Here is a 24350-nt window from a genome sequence, read left to right as displayed (position 1 = left end):
TTATTGTTTTAATTAAACACATTATCATTTTAAATAATTTATTTAAAATCATAGAAAATTTTAAAATGCTTTTTTATGCTGCAATATTTCAAATGCATAAAATAACTGATATTAACAATATCTAGTAAATAATCACTCATATTTTATATTACATCCACAATGGAATGAATATTTGTACCCGACTATGCTAATAATATTGCTATTTGTAAGGCATGACATCTATATGTATGTCTGACAATAACTTTTACAAGTTGGAGAAGGATGTGGGGGGAATTCTTTATATAACATTATTATGAGGTAAAAGGTATGTAACCAGAGTATGTTATTATTAATATTTTAACTAGATATACTAATAAACTGTTAAAGCGACAAGGTACCATTTACATGTCGTTGCACTGCACAAGACTATCTACGGTAATATTATAAGTAGAAAGATATTTTAATTAAGCATAAATTATATTACAGAATAATATAAATAAAATTAAGAATTAAAAAAAAAAGAATTATATGACTGCAAATTGGAGGTACAAAGCGACAGGTCAGGTAGAATTTAAGCATATGTATTACGCAATTAAATAGTTAACGATTTAATTAGATGCTGCAGTTATATTTATTGTTAGGTTAATCCACACAGAAATAGCGGAACTAACAGTATAAATAATATGTAAATTGACAAGTACAGAACATCACTTTACCACGCCTTTTTAGCAAATTTTGGTAGGTAAATATATCCATCAAATTTTGCGGATATTTGAACATAGCTAGACACTTTTAATAATACTTATTAAAACAGGAAATTTTCCCATAGCCAATTAAAGATTATAAATGGTATGCTAATTCTAAATAACCTGTCTTTTATATCTAGAAAATAAAAAATAAAAAAAAATAGTTAATGCTAAAACATTTGTCTTTTCAATACTTCTGTACACGACACACAAGGGATATAATTTACAATTTATGAAAAGCAATTTTATTAACAACATTATAAAAATTTAAATTGAACAAGTCAACATTTTCTATATTTATAACAATTTGTTATTTAAAACTATCAGCCGATATGGCAGTGTTTTAGTGTCATATTTTACAATATAATCGTCATCATAATATACAATTTGAATACTTTGTATAGCGACTATTTAAAAAAAATACGGCATGAAAACCAGTGCCTGATCTTAGATACTTTGCCGCTCTTTAACAGCAAGATAAACTTTATTTTGCCATACTAGGCAATTGCCTGGATTGCTCTTCACTAGATCGGGACCTGATTGGAACACTTACAATCATTTAAGCACAAAGTAACCCGTAATTATAAAATACTTGTAAAAACATTCCTTTAAAAAAAATCGCACAATACAGCTTATCCTAAACTCAGAATATTTGATTTAGCAGTTTAAAAATATGTTTTGGTTCCTAATAGATGTTAAATTTGGTATGTAACAAAAAAAAATAAGCTTTTATAGTTTGTTCCAAATATTTAAATTCTAAACATACGTAAAACATAATAAAACAAATGATTGTACTAAGATGTTTTTTTTTCATTTTATAGGTTACACCATATTTTAATTCCTAAATTCAAAACAAGTCAAACAGTAAAAACTAATCCGCAATTAATTGAAACTTTCAACATGGATTAAGAATTCTTTCAAGTCTATTATCATTATTATTCAAGGACATTTTATACCTTCTAAACTGCTAATCAATTATTTTCATTCCCCACACTTTTTCATTCCTAATTATTTTAACTAAAATAGTTTCACAATACTAAGTTGAAGACTAGAATTGGTACGTTTTATTGGAAGAGATAAAATCTTTTGATAATTTTTACATGTTCAAATATAAATTCGAAGTTATGAAGAACAAAAAAAAAATTACAATAAATAAAAAATAACAATGTTATTTTTTTAATCTAGTGTACTACATATATGTATGAACAATGAACATTTGACACATGATAAAAAAAATAATTTAAAAATGGTAACACAATGAGATGAAAAGATATATGTCTAGATTTTCATAATTGTAATGTGTCCACACTCCTATAAAATAATGAAATATGTGTTAGTACTTTGACAGAAACATTACTTATAAGATCTTATTCACACTTCGATCCAGTTGTTTCGCCGAGCCCACAGAAAAAGCACAAGTGCTAGTGGCTGAATAAAACAGATATAAAGATAATATAAAGCCGTTTTCTTCTAGACTGATTCGAACTTGAATTTCCACCGAATCTCGGTTAGTTGAGTATTTACTTATCAAGCGGACAATGTAGTGGAAACTCTGCTTTACATACATGTCAACTCCATTTAAATTACTATAAATTTGTATATTCGCCTAATATTTTATTATCTAGAATGCTTGTGTCAACTATGTCGTTGTTGCGTCGGTAGATGCCAGGTCGTTAATGCTAACCCAATGACGGTTCCGGTAAGAGCAGCTGCGCACGCGCCGCATTCAAATAATAGCTTGGGTGTAAACACACCCCATATCATGAGATGGCGACAGTGGATGGTAGCTGATATTGCACTCGCGAACACCTGTTTATCAAAATAAAGCAGATTGGTATTGTTATATATACAATCTTAGCTTACTTAAAATTTGTTTCTGGTAGTTTTAGATATCAGACTATTCAGAGAATTCGACTATGATCCTTAACAAACTTCGATAATAATAATTTTTTAACAGTTATAATTATGACTATTAAAAAATTTAATTTCAGAGTTATGCAAAACAAATTCTATTTATGATACAAAATTCAAGTCACCTTAACTATGATTTTTATCACTTGGTGATGGCTTTATTACCATCAAGTCGTCGAGAAGCTAGATTTTATTTAATAATGCCCCATTACGAAAAAAATATAAAAAATGAAGAAATAATAACATCTACATACCCTAACGGCGAAACAGATCGCAAATTTGAGAGAAAGAATGAAGGCGGCAGCGAGCTGCGACCGCGGCCCTACAGCCGCACCTCCGCGGCTCCACAGTACCAACAACGGTAGCGCCGCCCCAAACATCAACGGCACACCTAAAATACACATTTTTTTATTAAGCAACTTATTCAATATACTTTTCAATCGACTTCTAAAAGGAAGTTTTAAATTAGGTTGCATCTTTTTTGTTTGTCACCTCATAACTTAGTCAAATGTAAACGGATTTGGAAAATTCTTTCTTCTTAACTGAAAAGATATAGATTGGTCCCATTGAAATTTTATCAAAATCGGTTTAGATGTTTAATTTTTAAATCAAAATAACTAGTTATGACACAATTGAACTCCGTTTTTTATTGGAATCCCATTTGCTTGATTCGCCACCTTTGTAGTATTAAAAAAAAATATATAAATAGAAGGCGCAATTTATAGCAAATAGAAATGTGAGTGACAGTGAAGAGAGAGAGAGAATATTTAAGGTTGGGTGTTTTTTATTTATTGGATTGATATTACTAGCTAGATAATTGCTAGAATGCCTACCTATATCATATTCATGCCTAAAATAATTAATTTACAAAAGAATAAAAAAACATACCAAAAAGGTCAAGAAACACGAGAGAGCCGGTTACTTGGGGCCCGATGGGCAAGTAATTAGGATCGCCAGCGTGGAATGCAGGCGCCCAGCGGATATGGCCAAGAGTGGCGTGGTGCCCCGTACCGTAGAAATAGTATGACGCAAGCAATGCCCATAAACACGCTACACTAGAGCTGCACCTAGTCAATAAAGCTGAAAAACATATATTATTTTAACATAAAATAGAGATCAAATACCTATGCTAATATATATATATATATATATATATATATATATATATATATATATATATATATATATAATGTAATAATAATTTATTAATTACTTTAAACTTACAAAATTTTGTAGACCCTTCACTCTTCATCATAGGCACGATATTTAGAACAAGAAACCCTGATAAAAGAGCAAGCGCTGCTGAAGGCGCAAATGCCGCGCCTAGCACCAAACTATTTGCCACATAGAGCAACAACCCACAAACCGTTAAAGGTAAAGTTGCATCACGATTTTCTTTCCTCCACAGCAGAACGAACATAGAACCTAGCACAAGCCAGGCACCGCGAGCTAATAACCTCGACCTACTTGGAGAGCCGAGACTACCCCAGCCGACCGCCCAATGAGCGCATGTAAATAAACCGGATAAGACTACTCCATGTCCCCGCCAGCCGATATGACGTCTAGCAACAGCTACAGTGGCTGCTACGGATCCCAGCGCTAATACTAACGCCGCTCTAGACGCTGGACCGGCGGAGGCTCCCCCTCCTTGAGTCCAACAGTCGCCCTGTTCTTCTCTACATCCTCTATAAGATCTAGACAGAGCCAGAACAATCCCGCAAGACGCCCACAATGCTAAAGCTTTGATTGTACCGATGTTCCAAACAATTGTTGCCAATATTGATAGCGAAAGAAAGGCAAGACTAGCACCTTCTTCTATAATATAGCTATTAGATACTAAAATAGCTGCTGATCCAACGAGAGCTGCTCTAGCAAAACGCTCGTAAAAGAGTAAGCGGGTTTCGTACCATCTCTGGGTAATGCCATTCCAGTGCATGATGACAAGTGCACAAATTAATGCTCCCGAAACAAGGCCAGTGCTCAAGATAACGGCGTGCTCCACATCCTCGAGCAATTGGAAATAAAATGCAGTATAACATATTCCTATACATATAGTCACTGAAATGATCCCACTTGGGATAAATGAACTGGCAAAAACATGTGGAATCTTATCTATAGGAAGACCTTCTGTTATCAGACAATTGAAAAATATTGCTAAAAGAAGCAATAGTAGAGCTCTCAACATTGACAGGGAATCGAATTCGACCCAAACATCTCTAAAAACTCCGCGTATGTTTTCTATCAATGTCCTGAAACAAAAATATTTCCTATTACACTTATGTTACGTTATATAATAATTTAGGAAGAATATTTCTTATCTTACCTAACATCGGTAACATAAACTGATAACTCAGATTCACTTCCAATTGTAGCAGCTTTATCTATTTGTTCTCTGGTAGCATTAATTAGGTGAGCTAGTTTGTCTAGAGGTATTTGTTGAGATTCTTCTCCATATCGAACTAAATACTGCTTTATCTGTAAAGAATATCAAAGAGAGATAATATTGTTTATATATATTTATGAGCACTTAAAGATTTAAATGAAATAATTTTTATTCTTAGCACTAATTGTAAAGATAGTAGCACAAATAAATAATGTCATGTTTTTTTTATACAACTTAGAATGGCAAACAAGCTGACGGCCCACCTGATGGAAAGTGGTAACCGTCGCTTATAAACATGAGCAGCAGCATGGATATAGCAGAGTATACTGTTTTGCCTATGATACCCCCCATGCGTTGACATTCCTGAGGACTCAAGTGTATGTAATTGTAGAGAAGGGATTATAATTTCAGCACATATGCACAAGATATTCTAATTCTATAGCATAAATTATGATCCTCTTTGCATTGTCACAACAAAATAGTGATATTGTAAGATGTTACAGTAAATAAGAAATACATGAATGTCGTTTTATGTATCTGTGCTTGCTATCATTATAGTGATTAGTATCATTATTTTTGCCATATTCTGACAATGAAATATTATATTAGTGGTATAATAAAGATTGCTATCAATTTATTTGAGAGCCAGTAAAAAGATAGCAAAATAATGCTTTGTTCACTGACCTGTTTCAAATTATTACTCAAATGTAATAAAGTATGCGAAATAGGTAATGTTGGCAACACTGGCAGTAAAATGTTGCCAAGGGATGGAGCAGGCGGCGGCCTACCGAGTGCAGCACTGAGTGTAGGCGCTAGATCTGTTTGTTGCACTTCTTTGCCTGGTTTGTTATTTTCTTTGTCACCACCTAGTCCCAATCCTCGGTATGCGAAGAATGCTGCTGTACGCTCCGCTTTACTTTCACCACCATGATCTCCTAAAGATTAATAAAAATCAGTAGAGAAGCATGGATATGTAGTTCGTAAATTGCACATGCAATATCAATCTGGCCTTGCCATAGCATTCTACAAAAAACTCAATAGTTTGAATTTAATATATAAAATGTATAAAAGTTTGTTATAGCCTTATCTGCTTACAAAAGTAAAAAAAAATAAACATCAATAAAAAATACATAATAATGCTTTAGAATCACACATATAATAGCAAAATGTATAGTAATAGCTCAAACAGAACTATCAAAAATACACACAATTGAAAACTTCTACTTTGTAAGCAATTCAGTACCATACCTACCCACAGATTCATTCCCTTCTTGTGAGTCTAAAACAATATGAAATGGTGCTTTTACTATAGTTATTAATATAATATATCACATAAAGAAAAAGAATAATTTTTCCATATGTAAAAACTGAGTGATGTTTTATTAAGCCCACATCTAAATATAACGTAGCCTACAGACATTTCTGCTTTACAGTAAAATTATAAGAATTAAGACAGAGGTAAGCAGGGGAATTTAGGGAAAAGAATTGTTAGTAATAGGTTTTAAAAGCCCTATTGCTAGCAATGCACCCCTATTAAATTGATCTCCCCCTGGAAACTATCATGGATAATTCTTGTTGAATTCATCATTATATAATCATAGGTCAATTGACCTGATTTCATCCTCAACAATCATCTTTTACACTGGAGACCCATCAGTGTATACCAATAGCACAGATGGGGTTAAGAAAAGCCAGGGAAATTATATAAAGATCTAGTACCCATAATTGTCTATGAATATTATGTAAGTAAAAGTTTGTATAATGTTATTTTAAATACTTGTTCAATATGACACATGCAGTGTAACTTGACTGGTCAGTCAGAAAATATTTAAATGAAATTTGGTGCACAGAAGAATCATAGATTAACATTGGACACTTTTAATACTTTAAATTATTACAGCTATATATAAATAAAACTGTAAAAATAGTTTGTTCACCTGTTTCAGTCATTCCATGGTCCCCAACAACATAGAGTAATACATCAGGAGGTAACATCTCTATTACTTTCTTTAATCTATTATTAGTTTCATCCAGTTTTCTTTTCATCTCGGCATGATTAGGGCCATACCTATGTCCAGCATGGTCTACACCAAGATAATGGGCCACAAGTAAGTCCCAATCATCTTTCTTCAATTCATTATATATTTTTGAATCCACTTCTACAAGTAATTAATAAGTAAGTAATACAGTATTATACTAAAGTCAAAGATATTTAAAAGATGTTAATATAACATTTTTTTTTTAATTTTAAACAATAAAATTAAGATAGAAAAATAAATTTTTGATAAGGAAAAACAAAATTTTAGTCATTATATTTATGTTTAACATTAGGAGTATTTAAAGCAATTTATTGAGAAAATTTTTAAAATATATGAATTTTATAGAAATAATTGTTGTCATTTTAATAAAAACAATACATAAAAATAAAGAAAATACTTATATAAAGCATTTTCTGTGTGCAATTAGATATTAATAGTTAAACAACCACTATATGAAATTGGTATTGAAAAATGTCTTTATAGTGATGGAGTAAAAGTACAATGTGTTACTATTATATTCTTATCTAGAGGAAAAGGTGACTCTGGGAACCAACACTATATAAAACCTAAAAATCTATACCAAGCTACTTGGTCAATACAATTACATTACTCTTCTTCTGAAATTAGGAGAGAGCCATGCTCAGGCAGGACCATCAGGAAGTTGTTGTGGTACATTACCTGTATCAACTGTGTCAAGGTCCCAGGTATGAAAAGAGTACATAGCATGAGATCTCAACCATCTGCCTGGTATTAATCTCGCCCATGTGTCATCTCCCAGCAACACTATTTTGCCACCAGCTTTTACAACCTATAGACAATATTTGTAATATTAGACTTTACTGCAGTATCAAACAATATAAGATTTTATATTTTATGAGACCTTTAGAGATCTACCATAGACAAAAAAAAAATAACTTAAAAAATGTAAAACACATTTTAGAAATGACAATACTTATATGTTCTTATACATACATAAGTAGAGATAATATTTGGAATTACAGTATTTATACCAATTTTTTAAGATAGTAATAATGAAATACCCTGTCTCTGAGTAATATACATTTTTCATAGAGCTTCTTATACAAATTGATAATGATGTGTTTAAGCAGATGAGGCCATATAAAATAACTGTTACTGAGACGAACACAGGTATTTTAGTAACATGGTTTCTGTTAGCAATACACCTTGTCATTTCAATGATCATACATGCCTCACCTTACTGCTTAGTAATTTCTGGTGAATTAACAATAATTAGTCATCTGATTTGATTTCCAAATATTATCTTTTATTGGTACCTCATCAGTATTTACCAATAGCATAGACAGGCGTAAGTATAGTGTCATATCCTTTTATAAACAAAATTTGTTGGTACTATACCTGATCAATTGCATTATCTTCTTGCAATTCCATTGCAGCAAAATTAGAACTTGCGTCAATAAAAGTGGGCAAAGAGCCGGTAACAAGCGCTTTTACACGCTGCAGTGTCGTAGTGGGTGGGTCTGCCATAAAACGAAACAACCTTGTGCAATTCGGGGAGCGTTCCAGCATCTCCTTTATTATTGGTAAACGGTTCTGATAAGGAAGAGGATTTTCTATGTCAGGATTGTACTCCGTAAAGTCATATCGTAGCGCATCTACTAGTAAGAAAACAACTCTTTGACGTGTGGGCGCGCACGCTATTACCGCGCCGGGGTTAGCTAAAATTCGTCGTATCTTCTCTTCTTTATTACATACATCAGTTGAGTTCCCTTTTTCATGACCATCACAGCCAAAATCTCGAAGAGGAACGCAATCAGTAACATCATTCAATGTTTTGCGGGACAATAAAAATCCACGCCCGAACATAAGAATTGCTGATAAAATTAAATAAGAAAACCAGAGGAGATATAAAGTGAAGTTCCATTTTTCTTTCATATTTGTTGTTCCTTGCTGTATATACAATTCATTGACAATTTTTGTCAAGAACGAAAGTAATAAAATAAATTATTTAGTAGAGATAAAAAGACAAAAAATTGGAAACTGACTGACTGTTCTACTCGTTTCGTGCAGTTTGCGTTTATGGTCACTGCTTGCTGACTTCCATCCATAGCTGTCATCTGTCATTATTACCGTCAGATGGTAGCTGTCAATAATTACGAATTGTTAGTATGGTTAATCTGTGGTATATAAAAATCTAAATATCCACAGATTACGAACAGTAGATATTTTATTCTGAATTATCATCATTACTTGTCAACTGCTGAAAGCCTAAAACCTAGCAAAACTCTCCTTATGGGTACATAAGGAGAGTTTTGTTAGTAGTGTCCATGCTTGGCAGGCGGTTTGCGATTTGACCGCTCTCCCGTCCTTATTAAAACATCTTTTATTCTGAATACAAAATATAAAAACAAAGGAAACTGTAAAATTATTTTGATATTGTATTACATTAAATTAAAATGTTTGATTTCATATTAAATGCAAAATTTTATTGTATCCTTAATTATAAATAGTACCTGTGGTTTGGGTGTAGGTACAGAGTAAAATTGTCAAACCGACATTGATATTTAGATCTTTGACATATTTCTTTGTCATTTCAAATTTAAAAATTAAATTGATTTCATTCTGGACTAAAATATTATTTTTTAGTCGTGTTTTTATTTAATAATTAAATTACTTACACTACAATTAATCAAGTATTTACGAATGAGATGATTTACTTTATGAATAAGAATAATGCTCTATCGTATATACCGTGGTCGGCTGACATTTAAACTTTATGTGATCATTGCTTTGATTATAATAATAACAGCATGCAGCTATTTGTTTCCACAATTTAGATTTTACCCTATCGCTCCGGTAACTGAACATCCAAATTCTCTGCATTCTCGTACGACACGTCATTTGTCTAAATTGGTGACTGTTGTTTTTCGACAATTTGAAGATTTTGAGAATGATGTCGCAGATAGCGTGCAGTCTTTTGTGTCGGCGTACCCAAACATGCCAGTGGTGGTGGTTTGTGATAGTACACCGTATCCGCCTTTCCCGTTCTCTGCTACCAACGAAACATTGCGGAATGTCAAGGTAGTATCTTTAGAGCTCAGGCTGGAAGCATCACCATCGGAACTTAATCCCCTTACGCATATACTCACAGAATACGTTTTGTTTGTTCCTGATTCTGTTCGAGTATCGCGCCGAGTATTGCAGCAAGCTGTAGTCGTTGCTACTGGTTTCCCATCATATCTTGTGGCTATTGGGATTGCTAATTCTCATTTGATATGTCAGCAAGTAAAATGGAACTATGTCGATTGGACCCTTCAGTATAATAAGGATGCTTCTGGAAAGCTATGTGATGCTGTTCATGGCCAGCATGCTTTGTTGATGAAGACATCTTTCTTACATAGTCTACCACAGCCTTTTGCATTACCCTTTCCAGAATCATTGTATCTCCAAACTGCAGTAAAAAATGTTAAGGTGAGATTTTGTAATTTATTAATTGTGCAATATTAATAATTTCTATTTAATTACACTAGATTTATAGTAAAATGTTTTATCATTTTTTATTTACAACAGATTATTTAGTTTTCAACCACTATTGAGTGGAGTACTTTTTGTCTTCTTTATTATACCAAGTGTATCTGTTTACTTATTTGTTATTGTAATTTATAGGTACAAATATTAGAGGGAAAATTGGGAGCAGGACGTAGCATGCTGAAGTCACCGGGTGCCAGGCAGAGAGTATCTCGTCGCATGAGAGACTACAGGGTGGCTCTATATAAGCAGCTTGGAGTAAAGGCTGTTGTTAGAGAGGATGGAAGAGTGCAGTGGTTTGGGTGTAAGAGAGAAACTCAGGTAAAGGGATAATAACTATATATAATGAAATATGTGTTCATGATTATATCATATTTTTTATAATCTATACTCTATTGTGATCTAACCATATGTTAGTTACTCTTTCTTGAGTAATTTGATAAGGAATTGTGTGATAATGGAATCTTTTCTCATTATAAATGATAAAAAAAAGCATAATTAGTAATTTTTCTTTCTTTTCGTCTATAAATATTAACTAGTTTTTGATTACCAAGTAGTTTGTTTTTAAACATTTAATGTGTATCTATTATTTGTTATTGAATATTAGTCTGATTAAATTTGTTTTAATTTATTTGTATATTATTATTATTATTTTGTATATAGCTATGTGCTACTACAATTTCTATTGGAAGAATGTGTGAAACAAAACAATATTGTATACTAGCAGTAATCCTGTAGCTTTACTAATGTGAATCAGTATATAATGTATCTTAAGTCCAAGTTAGGCTATAATCTACCATGTACCAAATTTCATTTAAATCCATTCAGTAGCTTTTGCATGAAAGATTCACAAACATCCATCCATTGTTACAAATTTTCACATTTATTATATTAATATGATTTTGCATTTATTTTCAGAGGTGTTTTCCGTCTGTCCAAGGGACGCCATCATATATTCTGTCTGGGCGCAATACGCCACCGTGTTGTCGCCGCAACATGCGTCGCTCGGCCGGACACGTACTGCATGCGTTATTACAAGCTGGGGCACGGTGCTGGCTAGAAACAACATCCTTACTTGGTGCAGTTGTCAGGTATATAACCTATTATAACTATTTTAACTCTTTGCTTTAAGTTTACTTATAATAAAGTGCATTAAACTGTATCAAAGTCCACTGAGTATCAAAATCTAAATATGTATTTATGGAAGTTTTTTTACCATAGGGAGACTGGGTACAAAAGTCGTTTTTTTGGCACCTCTGTCTCATTTGTGTTTCTACCATGAAGCAGTTACGTTTGCATAGCTGTGTTTCAGTTTGAAGGGTGGGATATGGCAGTGAATTTACAGGGTACAGAGGAATAACACCTGAGTTCTTAGGAATGGCAACACATGGGTGGTATCATGGGCGAAACAGTATATTCTGTTATGTCTATGGTACTGCTCATGTCTATAGGCAATAGCTTGCCATTCTAAGTTGCATAAAAAAAGAAGTTCTAAATTAAAATGGTTTCTAGAGTGGATAGAGTATTTCTATTTTTTTTTTTCAGCGGTGACTTGTTACCTTGGGCAGAGTATGTTGAAATCGGTATCCATGCATCAGATGTATCTCGAGTGTCGTGGCTCCAACGCGGCGGTGCTGACGCCGACGGTTTCGTGTGGGAGCGCGCCACGAAAGGCCATTACTATAGAGTCGCGTTTTCAGCAACAAACAGAGTGTATGTATTGGTGCTGCCATTTACCGCACGAAATGGTACCATGTGGCCAGCCGATTGGGTACTAGCCCATCAGAGGGAGTTCCCGGAACGGCATTTACATCCCCTAGCTCAGGTATGTTGCAATATTTTTTTTTTAATTAAATGGCTAGGCTAAGTTTAGGTATAGAATAGGAGACACAACACCTTAGTCCACAAAAAGATGGTAAATTACTGTTATGCAAATGAGGTACTGTCGGTATAAAATATGGTATCTATGGTGCTAGTCATGTCTATCGGCGATTGTTACTACTCTTCATCAGGTCGGTTGTTAGCTTGTTGGCTGTGCAAAGATCCATAAAAAAAAATTGTCATTATTTTTATTTGGTATTTTCATGTACTGTTACCATCCACTTTAACTATAAACATAATTATTCAATTAAAAAAATATCGGGCTTGTTAACAGTATTCTCAGCAATAATTATTGTCATTAAATATACTATAGTATTCTTATATTTTATAACATTTATAAAAAATACGACTACATTTTTTTTTTATAAATTTATTTACAGATTCAATTTGCTGGACGTCAAGCGCCGGCGCCGAATGATGCTCGAGCATTTCTAGATCTGAAACTAGGTAATGGTGCAGTCGAAAGATGCAATAGGATTGGCCCCAAATTACTTTTTCCCTAAGTTATTTTAGTTTTAGTATTATAATATAGGTTTTGATTTTGACCAAAGATTCAAGACAAAGTGTTTTTATTTTTTTGTTTAAAGGGTAAAATTCTATTTATTTTTTTATTTATTACATTTTAATACATCTAGAAAGTGTAAATGGCGGACTTAACACCATGTGGCGTTATCTACCAGTCAACAGTAAACAGGAATAACAGAAAATTCAATAATACATATATATTTTTTAATTATACTTGTAAAAAAAAAAACCAAAGGCGATAGCAATGTAAAAGTTTTGACTGCAATAAAATTGTATGTTGTTTGTTGTATAGATAGTACATACATGTAAAACTTTGTCCTAGGCAGCTATTACACGATTTATAGGACCATTTATTTACATGAAAATATTATTTTAAAATATTGATTACTGGATTGATGACTTTTTATTAGATTTAATTAGGTAATTATTGCTTTCTGGTAGTATGCCTTTTTCACGAATTATGCCATAGTGTCATGATTTTTATTGTATTGTGTTCATGTCTTTGAATGCTGTGACGTTTTTTAGATAAAATTTGAAAATACGCCATTATTTTATATTAGTCAGGCGAGCTAACAGTTTTTTTTTTCCAATTAGATAATGTTTGAATATTAATAAATTATAAAAATTACTTATATGTATTAGCACAGCGCCATCTAGTCCAAACTAAGCAGAGTTTGTGCTGTAGGTGTAAGTGATAATTCTTGAGAAATACTTTTTTTTTTGTATAAATGTAATATTATATTACCTACAAAAAAATACATTTCCATTTTAATAATAATAGTGTTAAAGATTATTGGTGAAAGTATCACAAGTAGAGTGAATATAGTAAGTCTTTTTTCTCTTTTCATTAAGTTTGTTGAAAAATAGTCACTATTATTTCTAAGTTTAATATAGTTTCTAATAAACTATGAAAATATCGACCAAATACGTGTCAAACACGCTTTAATTAGTTCCGTCGTTATATTTAAATATGTTACCATATCTTTTAGTCTAAATTAAACTTTAAAAAAGACATTTTAGGTTAAACTTCGAATCGAAAACCTTTTTATTATTTGATAGATTAAAGATTTTTTCTTTTCATTCAAGTGTTTGATTGAATTATGGATACATAATTGATGATTATGGAGTATTGCTTATTTTACCTATTTCTCATGGTCATAATTCTACACTATTGTTATATGACTATTACCTTGAAAAACAATTTATCTACTAACTTTATAGCAATTAAACCCACTGTGTCTTAATATAATTTGATATTAAATTAGACATATATTTAACTATGTTATCTCTTTGGATATGATTATAATATACTTATAAATATAGCTTAGACCTATTATTATTATTGTGATTTATATATTTCATAATTATGAATAATTTATGTCCTTATTTGGTTTATTTATGTTATTGACAATATAAATGTGATATCGTGAAATTTACTACTTATTTGTGGAAATTGGCAAATTAAATTCACTACTCATATGATTTTATTCTACAGCCATTTATAATCTGTAGAACTAATTTTATATTAACGATACAAAGCACAATAATAATGTATTTAAATAAAAATGAATTCTTTAAAATGTCATTTCTATTTTGAATGTTTTTTTAGGTTTTATCTGTTACAAAGAATCTTAGCAGAGAATACTCTATAGGATTGAGTACAAATAGGTTAAAACCGTAGTAGAAAATTTAATTTGTAATGAAAGCAATCAATTCTTACAGCAATTGATAGTTTATAAGGTTTAAATTGTCAATATTAATGTGGGTCTCCCCAATTATAGAATACAATTTTCGAGATCTCAAAATAGTCTAGTCATCTCACAATAAATGTGACATTATGTGTGTAGATAGTTGTTTTGTTTATAAGAGTTTATTGTAGTGTGAGTAAGCAAGTTTTGGACTGAACTTTTCAGTTACTCTAAGTTTTTACCTAAGATTTTTTTTAGGTAAATGTATAAAGTGTGCACTGATTCAAGACCTTGGTCAAGTATACCTTATATTGTTAATATTTTTTATGCTAATATGTTAATTTGAAAGCTTTATAAATATTTACAATAATAATCTCATATACAAGTAAAATGTGTTTTATTTAATATCATACCTACTTAAAAATCAATAATATTGTAACGCAATAGAACCTTATTAAATATTGTAAAAATAATAAATTTCAATCTTCTTCAAATTTCTCGTCGACGACTCCAGGAGTGAAAGGCGGATCGCGGACCAAACTCAGAAGTTTGTCTAGCTTCATAATCTGCAAAGAGAAACGGTAGTTTTTTTATAACAATAGTACCTGCAGTTATTATGATTTTACTATATTCTAAAGAAAATAATAGTTTGCATTATTTTCCCTTTATTTTATTTTATTTTATATTATTATTATTAAAAAAGAAATCTTGAAATAGTTAAAAATACGCAACATTTATATTTTTCTATAGTTCCAAAAACTGAGTATCGACTTCAGAGATAGGGTAAAAAACACAAGAAAAAAGTGCATTTTGTTTTTGTCTTGTTTTTTATTTGTGAATACTGGAATATAAAAAAAAAAAAAACTATTTTGTGTTTCAGTAAATTTATTACTGTTATTTCCAAACTAAAATATCAAAAATTCTTCAGTTTCATGATGTGTAATACAAGAACTTCTTGTTTTTGTTTCGTATTGAATGTTTTTATTTATTTAATACAGATACAAAATGTACCTTAAAAATAAATTTAAAAAATACAGACAAATATTGTTAATTTTGTATAAAAAAATATACGTAGGTTTTACCTGTAATGTTCTTTGGTCAACGCCTTGAGCTTTTTTGGGTGGTTTGCACATAACTCTTAGGTTAGGTGATAGTTTCAATACATGGCAAGTACCTCTATAAAAAATAAAAGTTGATTAAAAAACTAGTTTTAATAAAAAAAAAAAAAGAATATTGAGTCAATGCCCCCAGAGAGATTTGAACTCTCGACCCCTGGTTTACAAGACCAGTGCTCTAGCCACTGAGCTAAGGAGGCGATGAACGAAAATTTGAAATATTGTATGACAATCAAATACTCAAGTTCTAGATGAATTATGTAAAAAGTTTTACTGAATAATAAATAAAATAATCTACATAATTATTCTTCAGAAAAATAGGTAACATGTTATTATTAATATATTAATGTAAATATAATTTTAATTAAGGGGTAGCTGTGAATGTATTTTAAATTAAGTAGTTTTACAATATAATATTATTAAATAAATAAATAACAGGATTTCTTTTTTAATTTGAAAAAATGTATAGATACAATAATAATTAGTTCTTAAAATCATCGCTAGAGGCGCTATATTATACGTAACAGCACTGACTAGTTGATATCGACCTCGATACTATCAATTAACAAATATTTCGGTCAGATTTTTATCCTGTAATTTATTAATACGTATTGTTTGCCATTTCCTTTTAGATATGTGAATGTTATTATGATCATGTAAATGTTTTTCTGATATAAAAGTGATCCTTTTAGTACCTATTGTAGTCAAGTTTATGGGATAAGTAGAGAGAAAACGTCAAAGATCTTTATTCTTACATACAACTCATTTACTTTCATAAGCTTTGACTCGCCTTTAGATATAAATTATAATAGGTAGTTCTATTATTCTTTAAAACAGATTGATTTAGGTATATAGATACCTAGTACGGTTATTAGAACCTGTTTTACGGTAAGGTACTTACTTGGTGTCTCCACACACAATAACCGGTAGACGAGTGTTGAAGTCTAATCTTGTCAATTTTTTTGTCTTCTTAGAAACAACAGCTTGTATGCAGATGGGTCGATACTTATTCACATTTAAATCGTAAACGTACACCTGCAAAAAATATTATAATAATGTTCATATGTAGTTACTTATATTTTATACGATACATACATTAAAAAATAAACTCTAGATATTCTAGCTGCTTACATAATTTCGTATGTATTGCGGTTTCAAAAAACGGCTCTTCACAGTGTCGCCAGTATTTTTTTTTTGGCAATTTTGGTTAAAATTTTTTATCATGGAATTATGAAGAATTATACATTTTGGAGAGAAAGAAAATCGGTGATAGAGTTTTAGTATTTGTTAACTTTTAAAGTTAATAAGATAACTCTTAAGTTCAGCGTAAAGAGTGTTGTTTTTTTTTATTTCGTCGTTCGAGTTGTGGTCATTTGCTAAAATATAATAAGAATAGATAAAAATTTATGTTTAGTTAAAAGTGTAGGAAATACTCTAAATATTTTAAATTTATCGTAAACAAAAGACGTATGAAGCAACTCTGGTATTCCATCTAATGAGTATCAACAACTTCTAAAGTTATTTAAGTGTCGTAATCCTAAAGTGACTATAGAATGACATCATATTAGAGTTGCGCTACACTACGGTTTCTCTACGGATAAATTCTTGTCAGATTCTAAGACACATAACCAAACTCAGAGTGTAGGCTTCTCCATAGATCGCTCAGCGATTTGGAGATCGTTATTATATCATCATTATGTGACTGTATTTCTGTGTACATTTGTTACGTTTTTATTGATATTATTATCTGATTATATTGATTTCGTTTGAAATTTAATAGAGAGATTGCCTAAAGACCAAGGATAGACTTGTGGTGGCAGATAAGTATAATCAATGGGTGTGGCCACATTACATTTATACCTATAATAACTACTTGAAGGAAGTTAGCTTCATTGTAAATATGGAGTGCTGAGGTAGGTACTTCTTCAAAAATATCTAAATAGATAATTATATAAGTTGTTCATCCCAGGTCACATACCATTGTTATGTAAGATATGACGTTCACATATTTTTAATCTCTAAATACTTTTAAGTTGTAAATTAATACTAAACCTTTTACCTTTTTACCTTTTACTAACCATTGCTTAACCTTCCGATGGTCGCTGATCCGATTCATTCAAAAAGAACTTATGTAGGTATGCCCAAAACATTTCTAATTCTGATTATCAGGGAGTTATAAATGTTATGACGAATAAAAACGGATTTGAATTATGCCTACTGTAAGTAATATTTTATTTCTTGGATATTAAATGTTTATTAGGCAAGTAGTTAAATATAAAATAAAGTATAGAGGTATCCGAATTTATAGCACCTATTTGTTATTAATGCGCGGGGGACACGCGATGCTATGGATATTTTTTATTTGTTACAACACAATAACTTTTCAGTGTAAAACATGATCGAGTACGAACTTTCAGTCAGTTTAGATATTAAGTAAAACAGCATTAATAATTTTATTTGTCTAGAATAATAGTCAAATAATAATTAATTTTAATATATACCTACATTATATCTCATAGCGCCATCTATTCCAAAAGTGAGTAGTATGTGATTACAAAGAGTTTCACTCATGAATACAAATATTTGTATTGTGTGGGAATCGAACACGTAACTGTCGGAAGGCGAAGCACTTCATTAAATGGCTACACCGCCGAAGCAAGTATATTTATCATTTGCTTTGGAATGAAAATAATATAATATAAAATCGCCCGTATGTATTTGTGTATAATAATGATTTGTGTGGATTTGCCTTATAAAGGTCGAGAGAATTAGCTCACTTCTTTACTCATTTAGAACATTACCAGTTTTGATGTATTTCAGTAAGTATGGCGTATTAAATGAGCTACACATGTTTAAGCACAGATAATATAATGTTTAAGTACACGTGAATTTGTATTTTGTTATTTGAATAAATAAGAAGTCAAATTCTGCTCTCCCGATTCCAACTTTATTGTTACACATTTTTTTTACTTTGTTTGTCATTTTCTTTGTTAATGTAATGTTTTCTTTTGCTAGAAAATATTTTTAAAAATATCGCGAATAAGATTATGTTAATAATTAATAAACGACCAAAGAACGTAGAAAAATAGCGTTTATATAATGAAAATATGGATATTTAAAAAAATAATTATTTGGTTCTAGTATTTAGTGTTTCACTCACATCGGCAGTAGTTAGTATTCTATTACTCGTATTTTAATATTACTTTTAAAACTATTGTTATGAAAAATCATACGTAATACTGGATGGATTATAAGGATACTTATTAAATTGCCTTACTATAACAAAAACATTCAATATGTAATTCATCACTTATACAAATATAAAAAGTAACTCTAAATTTTTTTTTTATATAAACAATTTAGAATGGCAAACAAGCTGACGGCCCACCTGATGGAAAGTGGTAACCGTCGCCTATAGACATGAGCAGTACCATGGACATAACAGAATATACTGTTTCGCCCATGATACCCCCCATGCGTTGCCATCCCTGAGGACTCAGGTGTTATTGCTCTGTACCCAGTAAATTCACACCATATCCCACCTTTCAAACTGAAACGCAGCCATGCAAACATAACACGGTTGAAACACTAATGGGACAGAGGTACCCAAGCAATCGACTTTTGTACAAAGTCTCCCTCTTTATCGTTTCGTCCATTAGATTACAATTAAAAACTATTATTAATACAAATAGTTTAGGTAAACTTTAATTTAAAAACAAATATTTAATGTAACATTCAGATAGAGCACTTTACTATTGAAGCCAGAATAACAATTTTTGAGCAGTTACATTATGACATCATAAACCGGATAGAGTTGCTAGTCAAATATATTACTATAAATTAAAAAAAAAAAAACACCTTCAATAATGACAATATTAATATGTACTAACTGGGGAATAAACAATAGCGATTGTAAAAATAGTTATCGAAATCGGTTCAGTAATAGTATCTACTAGTATTACATTTAAAGATAACGATGTTTTATAACTACATTTGAGTATAATAAAGAACTGCACTTCAGTTGCAAATGAAGTCATAATAGAGAAGGTTAAGTTCTAAGTAAACGGTAGATAGTAAATACCTTTCCATCGGCAGTGCATGCAGCAAACACAGTGCTGGAGTAAGGGGCCCACTTCACGTCGCCCACTGGCGAGCCCAGCTCAAACATGAATAGAGGCTCACTGTGATCATCAAACAATAACATATTATTATTTTTAAAATTTATGTTCTTTTTTTAAATTCATTTTTATATGAACTAGGCAACACATTATTATTATAAAAAATCATTTTCGTTTTTTAAATTATTTGGATATAAATGAACAACGAGTGCGTTTAGTTGAGTGAGCTTTTTTGAGAGAGTAAAGTGTCTACGTCGCGTCGTAGCATTTCGTGTCACATTAAATGCTTGTCAGTGTACCGTACTCACATTGGAGAAAACTTCCGGGTGAAGCCAAACAATTGTTGGAAACATGAAACACAGTAAGTTCATTAAATTTTTGTAGTCAAATTATATACAAACTAGTTGTTGCCCGCGGATTTGCTCGCGAATACGTACGTGGTATCCTGTTTCTCCTTGAAGTAGAAATTTAACAAAAACCTTTCTTAGCAAACGGTTATGTTATTAAACTATTAACACGGTACTGCTCATATCTATAGGCGACGATTACCACTTTCCATTATGTGGGCTGTCAGTTTGTTTGCCATTGTAAGTTGTATAAAAAAAAACGACATTACAAATTTCAGCTTTTCCAACCTATTACTTTTGGTTGTGAATTGATAGTCACTAGGATATATTATTTATTAAGTATAGAGGATATATTAAACTATCAGTGTTTATATTAAAACTTAGTATCAAATAAGATTACAACTTACACATAAGAGACAAATTTTATATATTATTCTTATCAGTAGTTAGGCATTTGTCGACTACTTTCCTATTGCAAGCAATGTAACCTGTCAGGTCGACCTCCACACTGTCCCCCCTTGGAAAATGTCGCAGGTAAATCTAGAGGAATCTAGGAATTCATCAGGACAACTGCCGTCATCATCATTTACCATCTCTCTAGGAGATACCATTTCATTTATATTTATATAGATAATCAACAGCTGGTAGAAGTAGAATAATGAGTTATTGTAGTTTTACATACATTGCAAAGCCAATAATAGATTACTAAGTACATTTATAAGTGGTTATAGAAAAATGTTATATTTGTAGTTATATAAATTACTAAAATAATTAACTATTTTTTGTTTTATGAAATTAAACATTTCAGATATACCTACCTTATGAGATCATCTTTTAAGAAAATCCTTTAGGGGACGTTTTCTTAAATTTAGATTTCGATACAAATTCATAGAAGTAAACCTGTACATGTATTGTTACATAAATCTTTGTATAACCGAAGTATATGTAATATTTGTACCACTGACAGTAGCCTAGCCACTCAGTAAGGGGTAAATTTATTAATACTCACTCTCGCCCATCTTCCCATATTTTCACTCTCCAATCACCCGAGCAAGATGCATAGATGCTGTTATTATAGTGATTGTAGTGTATCCTGTAGACGGGCATGTGATGACCTTGTACGGAACGTACGTAGTTCTTGTTGTACTTCAGGGAACAAGTATGGACCATACCGTCCTCAGTGCCAACGAGGAATATATCAGCTTTCTCTGGATGGAAGCAGATGCAGCTGCCGCAGCCTGGTTTTTATATTATACTATTTTAATAACAAATTTAGTCAATATATTTATTGTAATATTTTTTTTTTACAGATTATTAATTGTTTCGAAATGCAGTCAGTATACTGTAATAACTTTTTATATTCAGAGATTCTAAGATAAAATATAATTCTAAAGTAATAAACTGAAATTTCATTATAAACACAAAAATAGCAACGCAATAAATGCATAGCAATAGTAGAAAAACCTATTTATATTAATTAAAATAATTTAAACCTGCAAGTGGTAAAAAATTGTGTAAAAACTAATAACGAGTCATTTCTTGTGATTCAAGCGTTTATAGACTACAATAATAATTTATTATTAGAGAAAGCCATATGGTTATTTAGAATTATTATCACTACATAAAAAGGTGGATATGGTGGATAATCTGTTTCTGACGGGTTCTTCTCAGCAGATAACATTCTGAACCTATCATCAAATAACGAACAAGGAGATGATTTAAAAAAGCTTGTAAACAAATATATTTGAATAAAGATAATTTCTAATATATTCTATTCTTACTGTTAATAGTAATCATGGTTCCATCAGGGCCCGGTATTGGTGGCACATTGGAACTGAGCGTGATGATGGTGGTGGCTTGCAGTTCTCCAGGCATTACCGCCCATTGTACCACACGTCCGTCGCCAGATATGGAGAAGAACGAAGCTTCTCCATCAATTAAACGAGCTCCCCAGCGTACCTAATAGTAGCATAAAGTATACTATAATAAATAGTACAAGATTATGCTGTAAAAAACAAAAGTTTAATTTAGACATACTCGTAAATGAAGAATTACCACTTTCACTTATAACAAAATTAATAATGCAAAAAGTATTAACAAATTTGGTTTACAACTGGTAAAGTTATCGAGTAACATACAACAAAAAAAAAATACCTTCGCTTTAAAAACACAACATAATAATAGTATATGAAGGGGGGAAAGGGATTGTTAGTAATGGAGACTAAGAATCCCATTGCTAGCAATATACCCAACCAGGTCGACCTTCTCATGGTTCCCCCTGGAAACTATCATGATTAATTCCAGTTGAATTTATCATGATGGGCTATCTGGCCTGTTTTCATTCTCATCGATCACCCTTCACTGGTGCCCCGTCAGCGTATCCCGTTAGCCCAGGCGGGGTTACCATTCCATTTTCATCCATGAAAAAAAAATAGTATATGAAAAGTATATAAAAAGAGAAGCATCGCAATCGACACAAATAAGTGTACTATTACGATTTGTAATTTATTATTATATCAGCCGTTAACTGACCACTGCTGAACAAAGGCCTTCCCCATAATGGAGGTTTTGCAAGTAGTTGCCATGCTTCATTCCATATTCCATTCAACCGCAGTTATTAGAGTTATGGTGATATTCTAAGAGGGCCTTAAGGGTTTTAAGAGGAGAAGTCGCTTCTTACGGCACCCACGGGAAAGGAAGGAGTGGTCCATCCTATGCCGAGGCCATACGGCAATTAGAGTCAATGAAGTGTATAATTTTCTATTAGCAATTTTATATTTTAATTATCTTACCTCCCAAACAATATTGCTATGTTTGTCTTTCACAGAGTCAGATTTATATTGATAAGACGATTCTAAAGTTAACTGTGCATTATATACGCATACATTTCCATCGTAACGTCCTGAAACAAAAGTATTAGAGAATAATAAGGATATAGTAGGACATATATCTATTTGATAACCTATAGTTTGTAGTTTTACCCATGAAATCGGTTTACTAATGAGGGGACATGGTGTAAAGCTCTGTATGAATAAACGATTAACAAATACCTAAACCCATATTTAATCATTAAAAAAAGCGACTTCGTGAATACACCGATAAATTACAAAATGTTTCGTAGACATATAAAATTGAAGAGAGTCCAATAGTGATATTACATATACATTAGTATATTTTGTAGACAAAATTAGATTGAATATATTCGAGTTTGAAATTCAGAAGCACTTTTCTATCGAAGCGAAATCGCCATAACTCCGAAAAGTGGTAGGTTTGTATTTCCTTCATTGGTACCTTGCTATTATATAGCGTTGTCACAGTTGGGTGCACCATTCCATCTAAAATCATTAAAGATTGTAGGTACTAAAATGCAATTATAATTTATATTTGTTTAAATTTATGATCGGGGGCTTAACGCGACTCGACTGTAGATAAATAGTACCTACATACCTGTTTTTTTTTTGTTGCCGATGTTTCGATGTGGATTATACCACGTTATGATCATAGCAGGACTGAAGTTATAAAAATGAGGTAAGTAGGTGCTATTCGTTTGTAATTGCTTAAGATTAAATCCCGATTATGAATTTAAATGTGCGTAAACGACGCAAAAGTTGAAAATTAATTTTATACTTACCAACACAAACTAGATAAGGTATTTCATGATAAACGTCCAAACATATTATTGGTGATTCTGTGATGACCGCGTACTCTGGGTACGCGGGATTTTTGATGCTGTACATGCACAGGCATCCTTCCTTCTGCTGGTTGGTGAAATCCACTGATAACATAGTGACAAAAAAAGCCGGTCAAGTGCGAGAGAGATTGAAAGAACATTTCCAAAGAACGATAGTGATTTCTACTGTATTATGCTTTCATTAAAAGATCTAATATATCATGTTTTATAAGGTTTTAAAATATACTAACATGAGCCGTAAGCAACAGCGAACAGATCCTGATAATGTGGGTTCCATTGTATGTCGCAGACGGCATGAGTGCGCATTGGATCGAACTGGAACTTCCAAAGAGGCAGAAGAGACCCCATACCCTCGCGGAACTCATCAGATGGGTCGTCCCAATAGCGGTAATCTTGGGCTATAAATGTAGTATTATTTTA

At 31.6% G+C, this 24350-nt stretch overlaps 3 protein-coding genes and 1 non-coding gene across 7 annotated transcripts in view; 1 reads left to right on the top strand and 3 right to left on the bottom strand.

Annotated features, from left to right (window-relative positions):
* Positions 1–88: 88 nt before the first annotated feature.
* LOC113521587 (GPI ethanolamine phosphate transferase 3) lies at positions 89–9134 on the bottom strand. 2 transcript variants are annotated; one of them, XM_026907162.3, is made up of 10 exons: positions 8436–9134; positions 7737–7866; positions 6957–7178; positions 6272–6298; positions 5704–5954; positions 4960–5111; positions 3861–4885; positions 3525–3716; positions 2891–3027; positions 89–2534 (listed from the first exon to the last, which is right to left on the bottom strand). In XM_026907162.3, the coding sequence occupies exons 1-10, from the start codon at positions 8970–8972 to the stop codon at positions 2361–2363; spliced, it is 2847 nt and encodes a 948-aa protein (XP_026762963.2). In that variant the 5' UTR covers positions 8973–9134; the 3' UTR covers positions 89–2360. The 2 variants fall into 2 exon arrangements, with proteins under 2 accessions (XP_026762963.2, XP_026762964.2); XM_026907163.2 differs by lacking the exon at positions 6272–6298 and having other exon boundaries at positions 92–2534.
* Positions 9135–9603: 469 nt separating this feature from the next.
* Positions 9604–14982, top strand: LOC113521589 (ribitol 5-phosphate transferase FKRP). The gene is made up of 5 exons (XM_026907165.3): positions 9604–10508; positions 10704–10886; positions 11484–11656; positions 12111–12390; positions 12827–14982. The coding sequence occupies exons 1-5, from the start codon at positions 9771–9773 to the stop codon at positions 12947–12949; spliced, it is 1497 nt and encodes a 498-aa protein (XP_026762966.1). The 5' UTR covers positions 9604–9770; the 3' UTR covers positions 12950–14982.
* Positions 14983–15039: 57 nt separating this feature from the next.
* LOC113521588 (dynein intermediate chain 2, ciliary) overlaps positions 15040–24350 on the bottom strand; it is a 22324-nt gene continuing 13013 nt past the window's right edge. For all 3 annotated transcript variants that reach the window (XM_031909766.2, XM_026907164.3, XM_031909767.2), the window contains 9 exons: positions 24161–24328; positions 23871–24014; positions 23032–23141; positions 22021–22198; positions 21249–21477; positions 19856–19955; positions 16676–16809; positions 15742–15835; positions 15040–15225 (listed from right to left, as the gene is read on the bottom strand). In XM_031909766.2, coding sequence (XP_031765626.2) covers positions 15139–15225; positions 15742–15835; positions 16676–16809; positions 19856–19955; positions 21249–21477; positions 22021–22198; positions 23032–23141; positions 23871–24014; positions 24161–24328 — 1244 coding nt within the window. In that variant the 3' untranslated portion in view covers positions 15040–15138. The remainder of the gene's footprint in view (positions 15226–15741; positions 15836–16675; positions 16810–19855; positions 19956–21248; positions 21478–22020; positions 22199–23031; positions 23142–23870; positions 24015–24160; positions 24329–24350) is intronic.
* Positions 15902–15974, bottom strand: Trnat-ugu (transfer RNA threonine (anticodon UGU)). Its single transcript has one exon. It is a non-coding gene; the product is annotated as a tRNA-Thr (tRNA).

The sequence above is a fragment of the Galleria mellonella genome, unplaced genomic scaffold, assembly GCF_026898425.1.
Source record: "Galleria mellonella isolate WM207_F2 unplaced genomic scaffold, CSIRO_AGI_GalMel_v1 utg63, whole genome shotgun sequence".
Lineage (NCBI taxonomy): Eukaryota > Metazoa > Arthropoda > Insecta > Lepidoptera > Pyralidae > Galleria > Galleria mellonella.
The sequence above is the reverse complement of the archived record's forward strand: the minus strand, read 5'-3'. Positions and strand labels throughout refer to the sequence as shown.